Raw genomic sequence first — 20,242 nt, 5'->3', positions numbered from 1 at the left:
GATAACGTTTTAAAAAGAATGTCATTTGAAATCCTATTGTCATTAGGGTCATATGTTCTTTCTCTGTTCAAAATTATACACATGCTGGTCTGGCTACTTTAACTGTATATCTACTGTTTTGGGACCATTCAGCCGTGCCCACTTATAGCAGTTTTTGGAACCCCGTCAGAAGACATGAATCTGAGTTCTTCCCAGAAAACGGTTGTGAAATTGACTTCTTTGATTGCTCGACGACGACTGCTGTTGCTTTGGAAATCTCCAAAACCACCAACAACTTCAATATGTCTGAGAGACGTATCTTTTCTCAAACTTGAAAAGATTAAATATACATTGAGAGGCTCAACACAGAAATTCACAGTTACTTGGGAACCATTTCTGTCATATTTTAAAGCTTTTAAAGTTTGACATGACTGAGAGTGGTTAGGAGTATTACTCATTATTCTAACTTGTCTAGAGGTTACTTTGTATTAATGACGCTATGAATGCCAGGATATGGGGAGGGTGTGTTGTTTTTGAATTCTTGTACTGCCCTTTTCTTTCCCTTCTATTTTTATATTATTATTGTTTTGTTTTTTAATTTATTTAGTTTTTGTTTTCTTTCAATGTAAAAAAAAAAGGAAAAAGTCAAAGGAAGTGTTTTGTGATTTACACTGTGATCTAATTTGTCGTTTTCCAATAAAAAATATTGAAACAAAAAAATTGATGTAATTGAAGATTGTCAACACATTTGTTATCAATCTACTTACATGACTTCTGTACAGTATGTGTCTCCTTCCCTTCTTTAATCCCAAAATTAAAGATTTTATTGTTCATTTAGCGGCCAGAAGTTTAATAGCAACAAAAAAACAGCGTAAATATTTGCATGACAATTGAAGCATGTGCATCTTTAAATCATTTTATTTTACAGACACTTTATTGAAATATTAACCATAAAATAACTATGATATAACATGATTTTGAAGCAAATAAAATCGATCAATATGGAGCTGTTGATTATCAATACAGTATTTAGTGTATCAATACTATCTTACACTCCTAGTCCTGCTCACAAATGTCCTGCAGTAATGAGTGACTGTCTTGGTTGAAATCTGTGCCATTTACAATAATTGTGGTAACAATAGTGTCGACTAACAATAATTAACCGGCAGCGCGTCAGCACTTCAGATTAAAGGACAGAAAAAGAAAACAATACTTTTTCTTTTAGATGATTCGGATAACAAACACCTGTTATAGACATAGATTTACTTGCAATATAAATAAATAAAAAAGACAGTGCAAGCACGTTTTTTAAGAATTAGTATTGAAAGATGGTGTTGAATAGCGGTTTGTCGTGAGGATTAAAACCTTACTTTGAAAAGTCATACCGGAAATCTTAATTTGATATGTGCCTTGACTGCAGTGCGGCGCTCACCTCTCGCTTCAGATCACACAGAACAGTGACAGCGTTGGAGCGCGACACGATTCTTATACGATATTTGGTTGTTAAAAGCCGGTAAAACAATCAATGCCTTTTTAAATAAAGTTTTGTTTTTTAGCGAGAATATCCCTGTGATGGAGTAGAGTGTCGAAGGTGCGGCGTTATTCCTATTTTCCAGGAATAAATCTACACTTGGTATTTTTCTTACTTCTGACATCGAAACAATTCAAGGTAAGCGAAAACATCTCTTTAAATTAAAATACTGTTAAGAGTAAAATTGAAAGAGGAATTTCACCTCGAACGTTTTTTAGATTTTCCTAAAATCTTATGACGCAAACACCTTTCTTCATATCACAGTTGATCCAAACTTTTCTGTGTCAATATTTATTTTCAGATGATTCTACTCTTTGTACTTTTCTCGAGATTAGAAGTACAGTGTATTTAATATAATAAGACAAACTTTTTAAAAATCAATTAATTGCTTTTTATTTTAAATTTGAAGTAGTATTTTTGTGTAAATGTGTTTCAAAACTTTGAAAAGAGCTACGTTTTAAATTTGTAAAATATGCAAAATATGAGCACAACCCTCTAAAACACGTGTGTCAAACTGAGGTCTTTTTATTTAGCCCGCCGGAAGGTTTGGCTCAAATCAAACCGATAACAAAAATGTTTATGTTGATATTAGTGATTCGGATGCTATTACGATGACAGTGTTTAAGATAATATAAGATCATTATAAAGATAATTCTAATGAAAGTAAAACTAAGTTTGATGGAAAGGAATTTGTTACAGTTAAAGACAATGTGGTAAAAATATAAAAAATGTGTTCGACTACCAAGACATACCTTCAAGGGAATAGATCAAATAAATATTAATAAAACAATATATTCACTCTCTTGTTTGAACACGAGACAAACAAAAATCCCCATCTAGGCAACATGCCTTGCAAAAACATTGCAGGTCTACCAAAAACGAAAGCTACTGATGGAAATTCCACATCTGCAAAAGAGAATATGAAAATTCAAAGAAACCCCGTGAGAATTACAAATATTGTCGTGGCATGAGTCACAACAGAAATTCCTCCCCTTTGTGCCGACTTCATATCTCATAATGAAGACAAGAAAGCCCCCCTGATGGCGTATTGAACCTCCCGACCCACACCTAAGGCCACACTGCTGCTGGTTTAAAGCCCCATAATATGCTGCTCTTTGTCCGTGCGTGTGTTGTTCATTGATTTATTCATTTCCCCGACGGACACATGTGCTGCATTCCACCTGCTCCCCCAATTTCCTTACAGTGGACGTCGAGCTTTAGGATGTTGCTCACGATACAGGGAACGTTACGCCCGAGGGTGTTTCAAAAGACATACAGTCTCAATGTTTTTATGTGTATTATTGGAATCCCTTCATTTCAGTATTAAACATTACAAAACATGTTCCCTGACGCTTGCGTTCTACTGCATTGTTTAAAAACAAAACTAACCATGAACCAAAAAACTTGAACTTGACGTAAGAAATGAACCAGAACCTGTTACATAAGTTTCCTTGTTGTCCGTGCTTTTCAGCGAACGTACTTCCTGTTTATTATTTCTGTGTGAAATGACTCAAGTTAAGATTTATTTATTTATTTTCTGCAGTTAAAGACATTATATATTGGATATAAACTATCTTGAACCTGGAAACAAAAAAGACAAACTAGTGCAGAAAAGTCTTAAAAACTCCAGTCTTAAACAGTCTTCATACCAGTGGGTGATCTTTGACCCCCATTCACGCTCCCTGTCACTTCAGCTTGAAGGCACGGCAACAAAGACACGCTTTTGTTCCCCGGAATCACTCCTCCGTTTACATTCTCCATCGTCGCTCTCGCTCATGGAAAAGAGAGGATTTCAAGAAGTACTCTGCAGGAATGTGTGTGAGAATGTTCTGACTACAAGACGTGGAAATCAGAAGCACACTTCCAGTTGCGAGGAACATGTTTTAAACAGTGACAAACCACTTCCTGAGAGTGAGCTGTTCTGAGATCACTCGTTTGGTTCACATGGCAGGTTTAGATGTTGAAGGACAAGTCTAGACAGACCTGGTGCCGGAAGAGAGCTTAACCAAAATGGGGAACCTCATGAGTGACTTTAAAGTTTCCTGTGCATCTTTGAAGAACAAGCCATTAGATAAGCAACCTGATTGTGAATACATTTTCACCCTTTTTATTAAAACAAAGATTAAAATCATAAAGCTTTTGTTTGGTAAGTGTCAGTTACCTCATTTAATAAACGTGTATGCAACAGAGCAGATATGTCCTCTGATATAAACACCATTTTCCTGTAAATGCCATAGTTAAAGATAAATATCTTTTGTTTGTTTTTCTTTAAATCTATGTCGACTCGCAGTAAATACATTTTCTCATATACTGTAGTTGTAATTGCATGACCGACATTGAAAATTACGGTTGACTGATTCAAATGAAACTCAGTGGAAAATTCCTCTTCCTACCTTTATTTAAACTAGTCTTACGAGGGAAAATATAACAGACAAGGACACAAAGGCTTTCTGAAGCAGTCGATGCAAAGTCCAATCTTTGTCCTCTATTACATTTTTCCTCTAGTCCAGTTGCTCTTTATTCATGATGGACCACATGTACTTTTCCATTGAAGCAGTTTATAGTTAGTGGTAGTTACTGATATTCTACAGCAGGGGTTCTCAAAATGATCTCAAGACCACAAAGATGGTATGTTTCCCTGCCTATACCATTGAAATAATCAGTCGAAAATAGTCTTATATTAAACTTAGACAATATTAATTAAAAGTGGAAATCAACACTTTGACAGCTAATGATGAATAATAGATGTTTATTATGCTCCTTTTTTTTTAAGATAAAAAATAAAACCACGTTTTAATTATACTCTAACATACATCATACAGAATAAATCAGATTATTAAAAAAAACGAAAGGAAAGATATTAACAACCTGTCCTCTGCACCAGGACATTGGATTTACTTTATTCCCACTCATCACAAACAGACACAAAAACGATGATTAATAAATAAATACAATTAAAACATTGAGAGTGGGGATCGAACTGGGAAATCCTGAGTCCTCGAAGTTCAAAAACGGTGCACACGGTGAGCTAAAGAACCTAGTAACACAATGTGAATGTTCACTTTTATGTAACACATCTATCAGGGTCGCTTTTTTTCTCTAGCGCCCCAAACTCATATTCAGAGACGAAACTACTCTGTTACTTTTGCGGCGATGTATGATTGGTTTAAAGAAACACTTCAAAGAAGCACCCCCAGATAGACCAGATATGACGAATGACGAGTGGGCATATTTTGGTTTCAAAACAAATTAAAGTAGTTACGACGTCTTGTGGTCTGTAAATTCTGTAACGCCTTAGTCAAGTACTTACTACAAATGTATATATAAAAAAGGAGTTGAATACGTTTCCTTATCTTTAAGCAACGTTTTATGCCATTTTATGGTACAGATTTTCAGATAAAACCAAATATCACCCGTTTCTACTCATAGTCATCCTTAGAATCGATTATTTACAAAAAAACACACCATCTTACTTGTGAAAAACATCCAGAAAAAAAAATTCAGTGGTCAAGGTTGTTCACTTTGACCCAGATATAACACAAGGAATACCTTAAAAACATTTGTTTTCAGGCCTTTGGGTTGGCCCTCACCTTGACCCCGAGATAACTCAAGGGTAGAAATTCTAGTCGTCTGTGGACACCTAGTGAGTTGGAATGATAGTTATTGCATATACTTACACTTACCTCATCGTGGTTGTGGAAAATGAGAAGTCGTTATTTTCAAGACTTATTCCTAAAGACATTCCAAAGACATTGCTTAACAAAGTATTGTTGGCCATTAAATATACCTTAATACCGATGAATGAACAGAAGAATCAACGGATGATGATGCCGGTGTTAGATAGAGATCCAGATCCGAAGCTATTGAGCTCATTGCTTTGACCACTACTTCAAAACTTTGCAAATTATATAGATGAAAGAAATGTACTGCGATAAAAAACTAAAACTTGTATCATCCTTTACTTTAGTCTGATCTGTTCCTGTAATCGAACCTTGTGGTGTCTACGATACAAATTGAGTCATCAACTTTCGCAATGTAAATAAAGACCAAAATGTTCGAACTTTAACATACAAATTGAAGCCACAGGTTTCAGTGCCGGTGTAGACGCCCCGAAGAGAAGTGGGTTCTACTCTTCTGTTGAACATTTGACACCCACTAGTTCTGCCCACTCGCTCTAACACACCAGTCCATGCTCACTCAGCTGGGAAATAAAGGGGGAAATTCTTGTACCGAATTGATACCAGGATAGTGTGCAGTGACAATAGACTGGGGGTGGAGTAATGGAGTTGGTTTACATGCTTATTCAGCAATTTCAAACTGACAAAATGGATGGCCTACATGAAGGTTTGAGCAGATGGAAGAGTAAAGGTGAACATGTTGAATCATTTTTAAGGTGTCAGCTCCTCCGTGTTCTCACACATGCGGATTGGAGTGACTGTGACGAACATTACCGTCAATGGTGTGTCTATAGTAGGGCAGCTGTTGTGAGTTGAGTGTGGATGAGCCTCGCCTGAGTCACTGATGCTGAATGTTAAATAGTTTTGTCAGAATGTTGTCTGTCGTTATTCAGCCATTAAAGATCTATTTTAATAGGAACACTGGCGCCACTTGTTCTTAGTAGTGATACTGGTCAAGCTAATGCATGCACTTAAAGCCTGGGGCCAAAATCTGTCATTTTATGTGGCCCACCGGATGGTTGGTTCAAAATCCAAGTCGATTAATGGTAATGTTGATATGGTGACCTATGAAGATGCCAGTGTTTATTAAGATAATGAACATACTTTATTAATATCAACAATTACACAGAGGCTTCCAATAAGAGTAAACGTGAGGTTTTAAAGAAAGACATTTTCTTGGTGAGTGCGTGATGGAGGAGGACAAAAAAAGAGAATGAATTGAGCCAAGAATAACAAATAATATGGCATTTAGAATCATAATTACTGTTACGAAAAGGTAACTGTTTGACTCATAGTTCTTTATTCGTGTAGCGACAGCAGCAGAGAAATGTTGATATCAAGCATGAGGTTTCTAGACGTTCTTTCTTCACACACCGTTGTAATTCCAAGAACATATATTTGTTTTACTAAATGGAGAGAGCAATACATGTTGTCTTACAAGAATCACGCTCTTTTTCTGGATCTCTCTGTGATTAAATAGTCTGGTGAAACGGTTGTTAAACGGCGACACGTACTGTTTATCATTGTTGGCACAAAGTAATTGCATAGAATTCAGTGCATCTGTGTCATCTTGCCTGAGGTCTCTCCTCTTAAATATCAGGTGTGCGTTTCACTTCTATAAATAGTCTGCAGAGTCTGTCTTTGCCTCTGCCGTGACTGTCCAAGACGGTTTGGCTTTTGCTGTTCTTTCGTCTCACGCATCAGTTCCTGTGTGTCATAAAGTGACGTGGAGAAAGACCTGCCTGCATTCGCGTTTTTACAATGAATTTAAGACGGTTTGTTTTATTTTATCGTTCATTTGGTGCCTTTCTATCTGGTTTATAACTTGGAAAGGATAAGCATCTAATACTGTAGTGCAGTGATCCACCACCTTTTTTTTTTTCTTTTTACCACCGATCAGTTTAATGTCAGAATTATATTCTCAGACCAACCTCTAGATTAAAACAGTAAAAATGAATCATAAAGAGTTTTTATTTTTCGCTTGTTCACAGGTTTTTTTTGTGAGTAATCTTGCTGCAACAAACGCCTTCATGTGTGCAGAGTCACAGGCTAGTGTTACTTTGAAAAAAATAACATCTAAATTGTATTAAAAATAATTGATGCATGGGACAGTAACAAATGCCTCACAGACTGGTAAGGGTCCCCGGACCAGGGGTTGGGAATCACGGCTGTAGAACACCTGTGTCAAACTTTAAAATCTTTAATCTTTAAAATCATCTGTTTTGTTTGTTATATTTAGTTATATTATTGTGTGAGTAAAAAACCCTAATATTTTAAATATAACATGCAAATGTTTATGGCGTTTTTGTGTTGCAATTACTCAGCTACATCCTCTGCAGCCAAAGATACGATCCCCGGCAATGACTGAGGACGAGAGGATACAGTTGAGTCCAGCAGCTTTTAAAGCTGATGTTTTGGTATCAAAACAAATGACACTAGTTACGACTTCATCAAGAGTCATGTGGTCTGTAAATTCTGCAACACCAGAGTGAAGTACTCGAAAATACTACGAATATATCCAGTATCACAATATCCCCATCGTTGCCCTTGTATCGCGATACGAGTCGGCAGATTCTTGCCAATACACACCTCTAATCTCAATCAGACTCATACAAACCTTTAAAGAGACTTTTAATAAATACACATTTGATTCGACTTGTGACAAAGACTGAGTGTTAGTCTGTGAGAAAATCTAATCAAACAAGGTTGATCTCTGGACTGCTAAGCTGGCACTGTTGAACACTTCCTAAGAACATGTCGACGAACCGCGATTGACGTTGAAGTGGAAGAGTGTTTCCATTGATAAGAACACAGAACAGTCTCTGGGTGTATTTTAAGTCCCAGGACGTTGGTATTTGTTGATAAGAGGATATGGATAACCACACTGGCAGCTGTATATGAATAGTATCATTAAAATAATGTTCTGGGATCTGTTTAACAGCCTGATAAGGATGTATTTTTTGTTTTCTATAGGATGTGTGTGTGCGCTGGTAAAGAATGTTAAGCTGCGTTTCTGCAAAGGTCACCCTGAAGCTTTTGCAGTTTTATTGTTTAAACTATTTATATGCTTGTTGTGGCTGATGTATGAACCGCGCCCCAGCTCCCTTTTAAAGATGAGCAAATAATCCTTCTTCCTCTCGGTGAAGCATCACTTTGTGCTTCTCTCGTGCAGGTGACAGCAATGGAGAGCACACACACACACTCCATGATGATCGGGTTCGTTTTGATGGTCGTCGTCAACACAGGTAAATATCGCCTAAAATATCTCAAGGATAACTTGGTAGAATTATTTTCAAGTGAGGTGAAAGATGAATTGCAATAATAAATATAGAATTTAAAATCGTGATCTCATTAAATAAATTCGTAGTATACAGTATATATATATGAATATTTAAATATTTATTTATCTTAACATGTTTTTATAATACCTAATTTAATTGTCATTATAGTTTACAGCAGGTCTTAAACTCAGTCACACAAGGGGCCAAAAATCTTACGGGGCCAGAACAGTAACAGTAACTACGACTGCACTATATTATCTTTTATTCTCATGTTATTTTTTTATTTTTCTTAATTGAACTGCTCTCTAAATATTTATTATCTCTGTTTTTCTCTATATAAAAACACTCACTTGTTAACTGTTATTGGAAGTCTCTTTAAAATTGTCGACATCGTTTATTTTCCTTATCTTATACTAACCTACTTTAAATTTGAGGCATCCTTCAAGTGGGCCTTATTGACTGACTTGACAGGCCAGATTTGACACATGTTACCCGTGCTTTAAACCCGTACCTCTCTATGAGACATTTGTTACTAATTTATATACTGTCTGTTTTATTGATTAGTGCGGTCTGAAAGGTGTTTTAATTTGAAAGTATATTGTACTTTCTCTGAAGTAACATTATCCTGTGACTATTGACATGTCAAGACACTTGTTTCAGTTAATTTAAGAAATACACCTGTTAACTAGTGAAAACGAATAAAAGGTTGGTCTGTAAGGCAATATCGCCTTCATCGTGTGAGAAAAAGACGATAAGAGAGAGATAGACTTTCATTTTCTACCACTGATTGAATTACTGGGGTCTCATCCCCCCATGAATCCTATCCCAGCTACTCAGGGTGATGGGCTGGGGACAGCCTGTCTGAACTTGCTCACTTGTCTGACAGGAAATATTTATCTAATGTTCTTTAGTTCTGGCATCGGTCCACAATGACCGGGACCTGAACTTCTGTGGGACCTGGCACCACAGCCGAACCCCGCTACAGCTGAACTTCGACCTGTCGCCCGGCTGCGGGAAGATGGTGATATCGGCCAATCAGAGCTCCTTGTCCATCGTGGGCCAGATCACGGGTGGGTGTAAACAGTCCGGGAAGCTGGACCTGGGCCAGTACAGGCTGGACACTGAGGACAGCCACTTCTGTCTGTATCACGAGCCCCTGCAAGACCAGTTGAAGCTGGAGGTAGGAGGCACCACATCTTAGAGTGATGTCCGTAATATAATCCTATAAAATAGTTGTTATTCTGTCTGTACAGGTCGACGGGATGAACCTCACGCTGTGCCCTCTCTCCACCTCACTGCCGCACACCTGCTGCATCTATCTCGGTCCAGGGCCCAATACACCCGACGAACAGTACGGTATAGACAGGGGAGCCATCCGCGGTGATGTCATCACAAACGACAGGATGAAAGCCTTTGAGTTTGATAATGGAAGCAGTTTGCTGTGCGGTGAGAAGAATACTTGATGTTAATGCTTGAACCATTTATAGCCAAGTCTGGTATATAATGTTAACATCAATGTCTGTTTTTGTAGAGACGCTGTGTCACCCGGGGAGCTGTGAATCCACACAGACCAACGTGTAATTTCCTCTTTTCACTTCAGACCTTCATGTTTGACGCTTAGGTCTTATAATCTGTTGCTTTGCTCCCTTTAATTTATATTTCCATGCCTTGTGCAGCTGAAAATTGTCTAGTTTAAGCTGTCAAAGAGTTCATTGTAGTACAAAATATAGCTGTGTGTATTGGAAAGTATCTGGCAGTACAATAACTCTCACAATACATTGTGATATACTGTGATACTGGACGAACAAGGATATATTTTTGTAATATTGTCGAGGACTTGACTCTGGTGTTGCGGAATTTACAGACCACAAGACTCTTTATAATATATTAACTGCCTTCATTTTTTCTGAAACCAAAATATGTCCAAACATCAGCTTTGAAAAGCTGCTGGAGTCGACTGTATCCTCTCGTCCTCAGTCATGGCCGGGAACTGGATTTCATGGTTCCGTTTATGACTGCTGCTGGCTAGAGTCGGGGAGTTTAAACAAACTCTGTAAATATTGGCATATTATGAGTAAAAAATATAATTATTCTAATTTATAAAGATTATAAACTTTATTTGAAATGTAAAAGATTTGATTGTTAAAAATAAAATTGAAAAAAAAATGTTTGGGGGGAACATAAATAAATAAATGTAGTTGTTGAATATTTATACATGATCTTAAAAAATATATATCAAACATAGATGTATGAATATTTTCTCACACCCCTAGTACAACATTCTATGTTTAATGTAAATTATCAGTACAGTACTGCAGTATCAAAGTATCTGTACATCTGCTATAGCACAGAAGCACAATGCTAATGTTCTTTAATCATGGCTTGTTTGTTTCTGATGTGTCTGTAGGTCCACAGAAAACGAGGCCCAGTTTTCTTTTGCTCTTAGGCTGGAGATGAAGATGGAGGACAACTTTCAAGGCCGCACCTTCTCCTCAACTGTAGGTCGCATTTTGCTCTAAAATCATATTCAAACACTGAAAAAAACGTCCTCTCACGGGGTAACACATTTAGAAACGATGCATTCTCAGCCACACGTCACATGTTAACAGTTACGCAACAACAAGAAAATACAGGAACTTAAGTTCATGATAATTAAATATATTTTATGAGAGATGTTTGCACAATTTAAACATTTGTGTTTTGGTGTTTTTGGCGTATGCTTGGCTAATTTCTGACTAAAGAAGATCAATGAAAAACGAAACCGCATTTATAACATTTTGGATAATTTCTTTTTTAATAACCAGGTTTTTTATTTTCTCACATGAATATATATGTACAGTATATCCAACATACCAATCATTAAAGGATAGAAAGCATGTAAATAACATGAATAAAATAAACATAAGAAACACTATTTTAAATCCTACAGATTGGGTTTTATATTGGCTAAGATAACCTTACTCTCTATAAGTATGTATAATATTGGATTCAAGCTGAAGTGTGCATTTATATTCAGCACAAAAAATCACATTAACAACATATTTTTGATATTGTTTCTTCAAGATCAAAGAAGGGAAAACGTCAGACACCGGCGCGTCCGTCCACCTGCCTTCTGTTCTTAGGCAGGCAGTCAAGAGAAACAACAGAGTCGTCTGCACCTTCTTCAAAAACAGTTCTGCTTTCCAAGTAAGACGGATTTTTACTTCTTAAAATTTGGATCATTTGTACCAAACAAAGTTGTGAATGTTACAAAACGTGAAGGTTATTTAACTGGTCACAGCGTGTTGTTTGTTTCATACCTCCTTCTTCCAATCAGAAGATAATAACATACATTTAGGTCACCACAGTTATTCCACAAGTCTCATCTACTTCCGTGTTTTTCTTAAATGAGAGGAACTCACAGCTCACCTGCACGATATTCCACTTAATTACACGTGTTACTCAAGTGGTTGCTGTGTTTTCTTGTGTCAGTGATCGAGATCCCACACACTCTGAAGCACACCTGGAGAATCCTCTTTGGTCAGACATGTGTGAAGTGTGGCCTATATCTATAAATCCCTCATGAGGTCAAAGATCATGTTCCTTTTTGTATTTATTGCTATGATTCATTACTAGTCTCTTACAGACTGACAATATGTTTTTGTTATTTTTTAGAACTTTTGTCCTCTGATTTTAATACAATTCATGCACAACAGCCACTGTATAAATGTGGTCCCTGAGGACATTTAGTTGGTTAATAACTCAACTAACTTAAACAAAAAAAATGTAAATGTTATATTGTGATTATTAATTAATGAGTCAGATTTAATTTAACTGTTTTTGCTTGATCCATACATTTGTTGTGCATTTGTTCTTGCAGGTCAGCAACGATGAAGTCAGGATTTTGAGTGATGTGGTGGAGATCAGTGTTGAAAACGAGATAATCAAAGATCTCAAAGATACAATCAAGATCAACTTCACTCATGGTGCCATTCCTGTAAGTCTGCTTCAGATTCAATAAACCTCAATTATGATTCAAACAGTCCACCTGTCCATAAAAACTAGAAGTTCACGGTAGAGTGTGTTTTCAACTGGATACAGTCTGTCGATTACCCCAACAGTGAGTCTTAATAAAGAAAATATTGTCTCTGTTTGTCCCATTTAAACAGCTAACTAAAGAGATCTGCTTCTCTGAAGCATCAGTTACAAAGTTTTTACTTGAAATGTATGAACCATCTTCTGATCAAAGACATGGAGACGGACCACGTAGTGAAAACGATGTCAAACACCCAACAGACGTTCCAATGAGTTCTATTCAGATCCTCTGCATGTTTGCTTGTGTAAAATCTGCATTATTAAGATCATTATTTGGAGCTGAAAATGAAGGAGTGCACACTGGAAAAGGATACAGAGAACCTGGTTAGAGACAGAAAAATGTCCTTATATATATATACGGCCACATTATTATTATATAGTTAGGTAAAGTTAGATAATGGAACATTTATTTTTGAGTTTATGTTATTTTGTATTCTGTATTGTTTGAAATAACAAAATTATTATGATAATAATAACAAAGTCACAAAGTGTTTCACACAAGTTAAAAATCAAGACACGCTGATACACGATTATACTTGACGTGCTGACAACGGAAGGTTCAAGAGCTTCGTTTCGTGACAAGCGTGACTGTTGTGGTTCACTGCAAGATTTTCTGAGAAACTAACCACTTCTTGAGCTTCTTACTATCAATAACAATCTTTGTCTGCCTCTCATTAGTGTGGTAATGCTCTAAAGAAATTCATTCTTTGCGTCCGGAATTGTAGCTTTTTGTAGTTTGGAACATTAATCTTAGTAACGTGTTTTTTTTTGTAGCTTAGAATTTCTTCAAACTGCACACAAAATGACAGAACTGTAATGCACTTATATCTCCATTATTTGTACAAAGAAAAAGGTATAATTATATATATATATATATATATATATATATATATATATATATATATATATATATTATATATTAAAAAAGAGGACATCAGTAGGTTCATCGTTGACATCCTAATGACACATTTCACGCTCCAACTGTGACATTTCAGCAGCAGCAGAACATGAAAATCTGCTGCAAAACTACTTTCTGTTTGAGACCTAGACTCACCAAACTACTGAGAGAATGTCTGCAACATCACGACTCTTACAATAAAATCATATTTTAAAAACCTACTTATTAACCCCTTTTTCAAACTCTTTGTTTTTTTTACTGCTTCTGCATGAAAGTGTTGACTCAACTCGTTCCATTTTTTTCAATTTCAGAAGACGCATTCAAGGACATGCGTTTCCTGGGACACCAGAAATGGTTGGAATATTTCTTTAGTTTGTTTTTATTTTTTTTAATAAAAATAACTCATGTATAAATCTCTCTTGCATGCGTAGATCCACAAAAGATCAAGTGGTTGGAGGACGGATGTGAGACACTGCGTCATAAAGACAATCAGACAGAATGCAGCTGCAACCACCTGACCTACTTCACCATTCTGGTGGTAAGACTGACCCAGATGTCTGATGTGTGATACTGATTAGGCACCGTGGCATCAGAATCAATCACATGCACATGGTGTTGACAGCACTGTATAGAATGAAAGGAAATAAATATTAACAAAAATGTAATGAATCAAATTAGATGAATAAAACGAAATCCGTGACTTGTTTATAACATATATAACATATAACAAAATTCATTCATTTACTAAATTAGATATCTCAAATGTCGTGTATCTTACTGTTAATTGACTTATTGTTTAAAACTTCTGGATGATTTCTCTAACTGCTCAGTTTCTGTTAGACCAGGCCACTGTTGGAATATTTAAATCCCAATGAGTTTCTCTTATTACCTGGTTAAATAGCAATTAAATCTTCTCTTAACAGAGAAAGCTTTTCAATTAAAAGTCATACATCTTAAGTTAATGGCTTCTACAAAAAGGAAAATATTGAAGCTATGGTTTAAATGTTTGCTTTTTGATTTAGAATACCTGAAACTTTCATTTTATAGGCCTAATCAGTATTATATTGATCTTTAAAGTATGTACTTTTTTGAGTATTGTTTTGATTGTTTAAGCGCTTTGTGACCCTGGTCTCGAAAAGCGCTATATAAATAAATATTACTTACTTACTTACTTACTTACTTACTAATCCATAGGATTTAAAATTGCGTTTCTGGCTCCCCCTAGTGTTGGAATAGGGTTTGTAAAATCTCTTTATGGCTGTTAACAATTTTCTACATAAGGATGTATCTGACCCACCCTCACATCATACTTACAAACTCTCTGGTTCAGACAGTTATCTAGTGAATAACATTGTCAAAATAGTTAGAGAGTTCTAGGACAAGATTCATATTAAATTAAACAAATCAATGGAGAAAATGTGAAAAAGATCATGTAAAAATTGTATTGCTTTCCTGGCGGGTCAACAGTGACAGGAACAGCTCGATAGCGTCACCCTGTGGCCATGAAATAACCAGCATGATCTCTGTCTCCGACAACAGCAAATGGAGGTGAAGCCAGTGCGCCACCTGCTGGCGCTGACTGTCATCACATCTCTGGGCTGTGCCGTGTCTGTGATCAGCTGCATCATTCTTATCGTCTATCTCTGCAGAAGGTGAGAATGAATTTGAAAGTGTTGTAGAACTTTATGGCTCAGAGTGTTGTTGTGTCTCCAGGAGAGCTAAAGAGCAGTCCACGCACATCCACCTCCGTCTGGCCGTGTCCCTGGCGCTTCTGAACCTGCTGTTCTTCCTCACTGGCGTCCTGGCTAATGTAGGCGGTGCGACGCTGTGCGCGGTGGTGGGCGCCGCCCTGCACTACGCCCTGCTGTGCTGCTTCACCTGGATGGGCATCGAAGTGTTTCACACCTTCTGGATGGTCTACATGGTTTTCACTCCCATTCCCAAGATGATTGTCTGGAACCTGATCGGCTTTGGTGAGTGTGTGCAAATGTTTTCTCGGTAACTGTCATGATTTTCGTTGTTTTTGCTGGACTGTTTTGATTTTCAGTTTTTGAGTCAAGATCGATTGGATTTACACGACAAATAACCAGGTTCATGACTTCAGCTTTATCGTGGAATGCCTTGACATTTCTCATTACAGTTTTTATTTACAGTTAACCTGTAATTATTTGCTCCGTTCGTTCATTTTTGGGTTAAAAAAAATGAACATCCAGCCGCTAAAGGAACCATGATAGATCAAGAATCAATCAAGAATCAAGAGCAGCTTTATTCGCCAGTACACATACATGGAATGAGGAATTCTTTGTGGCTATGGACTGTCCAGAATTGGTTTGAATAAAAAAAAAAAAAAGAGGAAAAGGAAATAAAATAGATTGTACAAAAATACAAAAGATAGTAAACACAGTGCATAAAACATCAAACAGTGCAGTTTGTTTAGTATTAATAAATGGCATGGTGGGAATTAACTGTTCAATAGTGATCCCTCTGCTGACTGAGGATGAGAGGATACAGTCTAATCCAGCAGTTTTAATAGCACATTTATAAAAAGCATATTTTGGTTTCAAAACAAATGAAAGAGTCATGTGGTTTGTAAATTCTGCAACACCAGAGTACTAGAACAATACTACAAATATATCATTTTTACTACGGTATATATCGCAATATATCGTATCGTGATATGTATATAATATCACCAGATTCTTGCCAATTCACACCCCAAACAGACAGTATTGCTCAACTGGTTCCCTCATAGCTAATAAGATCAATTCCAAGCTTCTGTGACCTGGTGGCGACATTTATTTCTTTCTTTTTACAAAACCGATAACTTTTATTTTTCGAATTTTTGGAGGCTGCAAGTCAATCCATCTCTGTTTGACATACATTTTAGTCTAGTATTTATTTTACTAACCACATCAGAATCAGAATCAGAAAGAACTTTATTGCCAGTGATGTCGGAACAAAACAGGAATCTTTTAAAACAAAACAGGAATCTTTTAAAAACAAAACAGGAATCTTTTAAAACAAAACAGGAATCTTTTAAAAACAAAACAGGAATTTATCGTGGTGAAGTGTAAAAAGCGAGACAATTCCTTCATTCACATTACATTAATTTACATATGTCAACGATATTTTTGATTATTGAATCATCATAGTCTTCACCACATGACCAACATTTTGTCTCCACATGATGAGAGTTGATGTCTTATTTTGTAAGTGATTTTCTCTGAAATCCCCTCTTGAATCTTTCCAAATGTCTTTGCAGTTTTCCCTGTCACACCCGTCATAATCCTGGCAATACTTGGCGATGTTTACGGTCAGAGAGAGGTGATGGCGAAGGAGAATGACACCAACCCATATCTGATGTGAGTAGATCATCTTAATATAATCGCCATTTGGTTCACGTCGACATTGAATACATTAAATGTCTGGTAACAAAAGGTGATAAGACAAAAATATTTTTGATTCAATAATTGATGGTTAAAATGATAAAAGACCTTTTGAAATATCCTTACACTTTATAAAGACATTTTCTAAAATGTCACTTGTGTTACGAATTGGTCTAGCAAAAAAAAAAAAGGTAATAAAATCAGGACTAATATGCAATAAATATTTTTTTTATTCTATTTAACATACATATTATTAATTTTACCATATCATATAAAATAACATCACATTTTTTTAATATTCACCTTAATAAATACTCACAAAAATGCTACAAGCGGAGGACAAAAGTCCTAAAACAAAAGAATTAGAGTATAGTAATGATTAAATACATTTTAAAAAGTCATAGAAAATCACCTATTTCTTCAGAATATTTCTTTTTATATTCACATAAATCTTTTTCAGGGGCAATAAATACTCACAAAAATGCTACAAGTGAGTCCTAAAACAAACATTTAGAGAGTAAAATATTTAATATAAATTAATAAAATATATATATTTAATTTCCACATGACCTTTGACCTCATGAAGGCCATATAAATACAGTCAAATGTCCGCGTGTGGCCCCCAGTCCACACTCTGCCCAGGTCTGCTCTAGTGGACGGATGGAAACTATGACTTTAGAAGGATGAAATCATGCTTATGACTTGATGTTTGCAGGTGCTGGATGACAAACTCGCACACCGCCGCGCTCGCCCACTATTTCATCAACATGACGGTGTTGGCGGCGCTGGTGTCGGCAGGCCTGGTGATGCTGTTCCTGGTCTACCGGGAGATCCGCACGCGGGACGAGTGGAGGCAGAGACGAGTGGCCTTCCTCAGCATCTGGGGCCTGAGCTGTCTCTTCGGGACAACGTGGGGTCTCACCTTTTTGGATTTCGGCCCTCTGTCTGACTTCATCCTCTTCCTGTCCTGCATCCTTATCTCCTTTCAAGGTAGGTACAAGAGACATAGACTAGTGATCTTCTGTGAGGCCTTATCAACGGTTTCATCATAATAAGTAATATTGTTTAATCACCGCTAACATCAATATTGGATCGTTTGTTGTGGCTTTTAGAATCAGTTTTAAACTTGTAATGTTTGCTTTTAGGGCTCCTCGTGATCTTCCTACATATTTATCTAAGCTTTAAACTGTTCGCTATCCCGGTAGAGCTCTGAGGTCAAACAATCAACTGTAGCTGGACGTGTCCAGGTCAAGGTATAAACACTGGGGCGATCCTAGGCTCTGGAATAAACTCTCCGTGGAGATGCGTCTTATCTCCGACCTCAGCCTCTTCAAATCCAAGCTAAAAAATTATTTATTTGAGATGGCTTTTAATATCGAGTAGTTTAATGGCACTTTTTATCTTATTCTATCATGCTTTATTTTGCCCTATTTTATTGTTTAATTGTTTTTAAATTATATTGTTTGTTTCCTCTGTATTTATCAACTGTAAAACACTTTCATTAATTCCTGCTAAAGGGGAGTCCCTTATTGGTTATTTTCCAGTTAGAGTTGATAGGCTGACCACGCCCACTCTAGCGTGATTGGTCAAGCATCAAGGTTTGTCGCATCGCGTCATCCATCCCAGAAGTCTCCACCTTCTAAGGACTCGTCGTATAAACAAAACGGGAATACATCTGGCTGGAGGAGGAGTGAAGCCCATTGTTACGTCATAATGGACTCAGCTCTCGTAACCTCTCGTTCGCCGAGATTTCAGAAGTAATAACTTCAAAACATGGTTATGATCAGGGACTTATTGCATCTTGGAGAGGAAGACTTCAACAATTGAAACATGAGAGTGAGTCAGGAGAGTCATGTTTTAACATGAGGTGCCCTTTACACAACCTACAGAACAGGCTTCACATGCAATAATGTCAACAAAACAAGTCTCTTCAGCTCTTCTTTACTCCTGCTCCACGGTTGAGTCAAATTTGCAGAGATAGTCACAGTTTTTGGATGACGAACTTTTTACAACGTGCCAAAAAAGAGCACTTCAATTAAACTTTTACTTGAATTAATACAGTCTATCTAATCTAATTAATTTACTGAACTATCTTTATAACCTGTCAGGTTTCTTCTTGATGCTGAGGTTCTTCCTGCTGGACTGCGTGAGGAAACAAATGGGGAGGTCAGCTCTGGGAAGCACCAGCAGCGGGTCCACCAGGCAACACATGATGCAGAACCAGGAGAAGAGCTAGGAGACCAACCATCCTTCTCAAACACATATCTGCTGACTCGACTGCTGGGCGGTGACCAATAGCAACACTCAGGAAGTGATCCAGGCCCGGAGCCTGAAAGCAACAAACCCTAGACCTGGTCTAGTTACTGAAGGGAATTTTCTATTGTCAGCTGTGACTTTTTCTGTATATGTATATATATATATTTGTTAGACCATAGATAAGCTTTTATGAATATTTTTTTCTTTGCTTTTAGTGTCCCTTTTATATTTCTTTGGCTTAGCACTTTAGATTTATACAAAAGTTGATTTGATCATTCAATGAAAATTGTTGCTGGATGTTTATAAATATGTAAAAAAAAAAAGGACATTTCTTTTGTACCTTAAGATAAGAATCATTATCAGATCATTCCAATGTGCGTAAAGATTTTCTTTTTTTTACTTGGTCTTGATTACTTTCATTGTTTCTAGTCAGATGCTGGATTGTTTGATACTGTGATGTTTGCACTTGTTCTTCTCCAACTTGTAAACCAGTTGAATGTTAATAGTTTTCTTTGTTCTGTTGTCAGAGACCGAAGGGCATTTATTAAAAATGTTTTAAAGTGATATCTTATTGTCTGCCTGTGTGATCGATAGATGGATAGATGGATGGATGGACGGATGGACGGACGATAGATAGATAGATAGAGAGAGAGATAGATGAATAGATAGAATGAGAGAGAGAGAGAGGTTGATGATGGATGATAGATACATAGATAGATAGATAGATAGATAGATGAATAGAGAGATAGATAGATGGATAGATAGAGAGAGAGAGGTTGATGATGGATGATAGATAGATAGATAGATGAATAGATAGAATGAGAGAGAGAGAGAGGTTGATGATGGATGATAGATAGATAGATAGATAGATAGATAGATAGATAGATAGATAGATAGATAGATAGATAGATAGATAGATAGATAGATAGATAGATAGATGAATAGAGAGAGAGATAGATGAATAGATAGAGAGAGAGAGAGAGAGAGAGAGAGAGAGGTTGATGATGGATGGCCAAGACATAAAAAACAAACACTTTTTAATGTTGAACTAGACTTGTATATTTGTCCATTTAACCTCATTGCTGAGGTAGCAGTGATCTGTTCAAGAGGTCATAACCTCTGACCCTTAGCTACGTCATAACAGCTTCCCTCTAATTGTA

General features: G+C 36.7%; 1 protein-coding gene across 1 annotated transcript; it reads left to right on the top strand.

The window, feature by feature from the left end:
* The first annotated feature begins 1,436 nt into the window (after positions 1–1,436).
* Positions 1,437–19,646, top strand: adgrg1 (adhesion G protein-coupled receptor G1). Its single transcript, XM_087784804.1, has 15 exons — positions 1,437–1,648; positions 8,360–8,432; positions 9,380–9,648; positions 9,722–9,914; positions 10,000–10,045; positions 10,876–10,966; positions 11,532–11,654; positions 12,328–12,444; positions 13,752–13,794; positions 13,872–13,978; positions 14,980–15,092; positions 15,154–15,413; positions 16,703–16,802; positions 17,542–17,816; positions 18,935–19,646. Exons 2-15 carry the CDS (start codon positions 8,369–8,371, stop codon positions 19,060–19,062), a joined length of 1,929 nt encoding a protein of 642 aa, XP_087640930.1. The 5' UTR covers positions 1,437–1,648; positions 8,360–8,368; the 3' UTR covers positions 19,063–19,646.
* Positions 19,647–20,242: the final 596 nt, after the last annotated feature.

This window comes from Callionymus lyra, chromosome 2 (genome assembly GCF_982586985.1).
Source record: "Callionymus lyra chromosome 2, fCalLyr1.hap1.1, whole genome shotgun sequence".
Taxonomy (NCBI): domain Eukaryota; kingdom Metazoa; phylum Chordata; class Actinopteri; order Syngnathiformes; family Callionymidae; genus Callionymus; species Callionymus lyra.
Note: the sequence above shows the minus strand (reverse complement) of the source record. Positions and strands in the feature narration are given on the sequence as shown.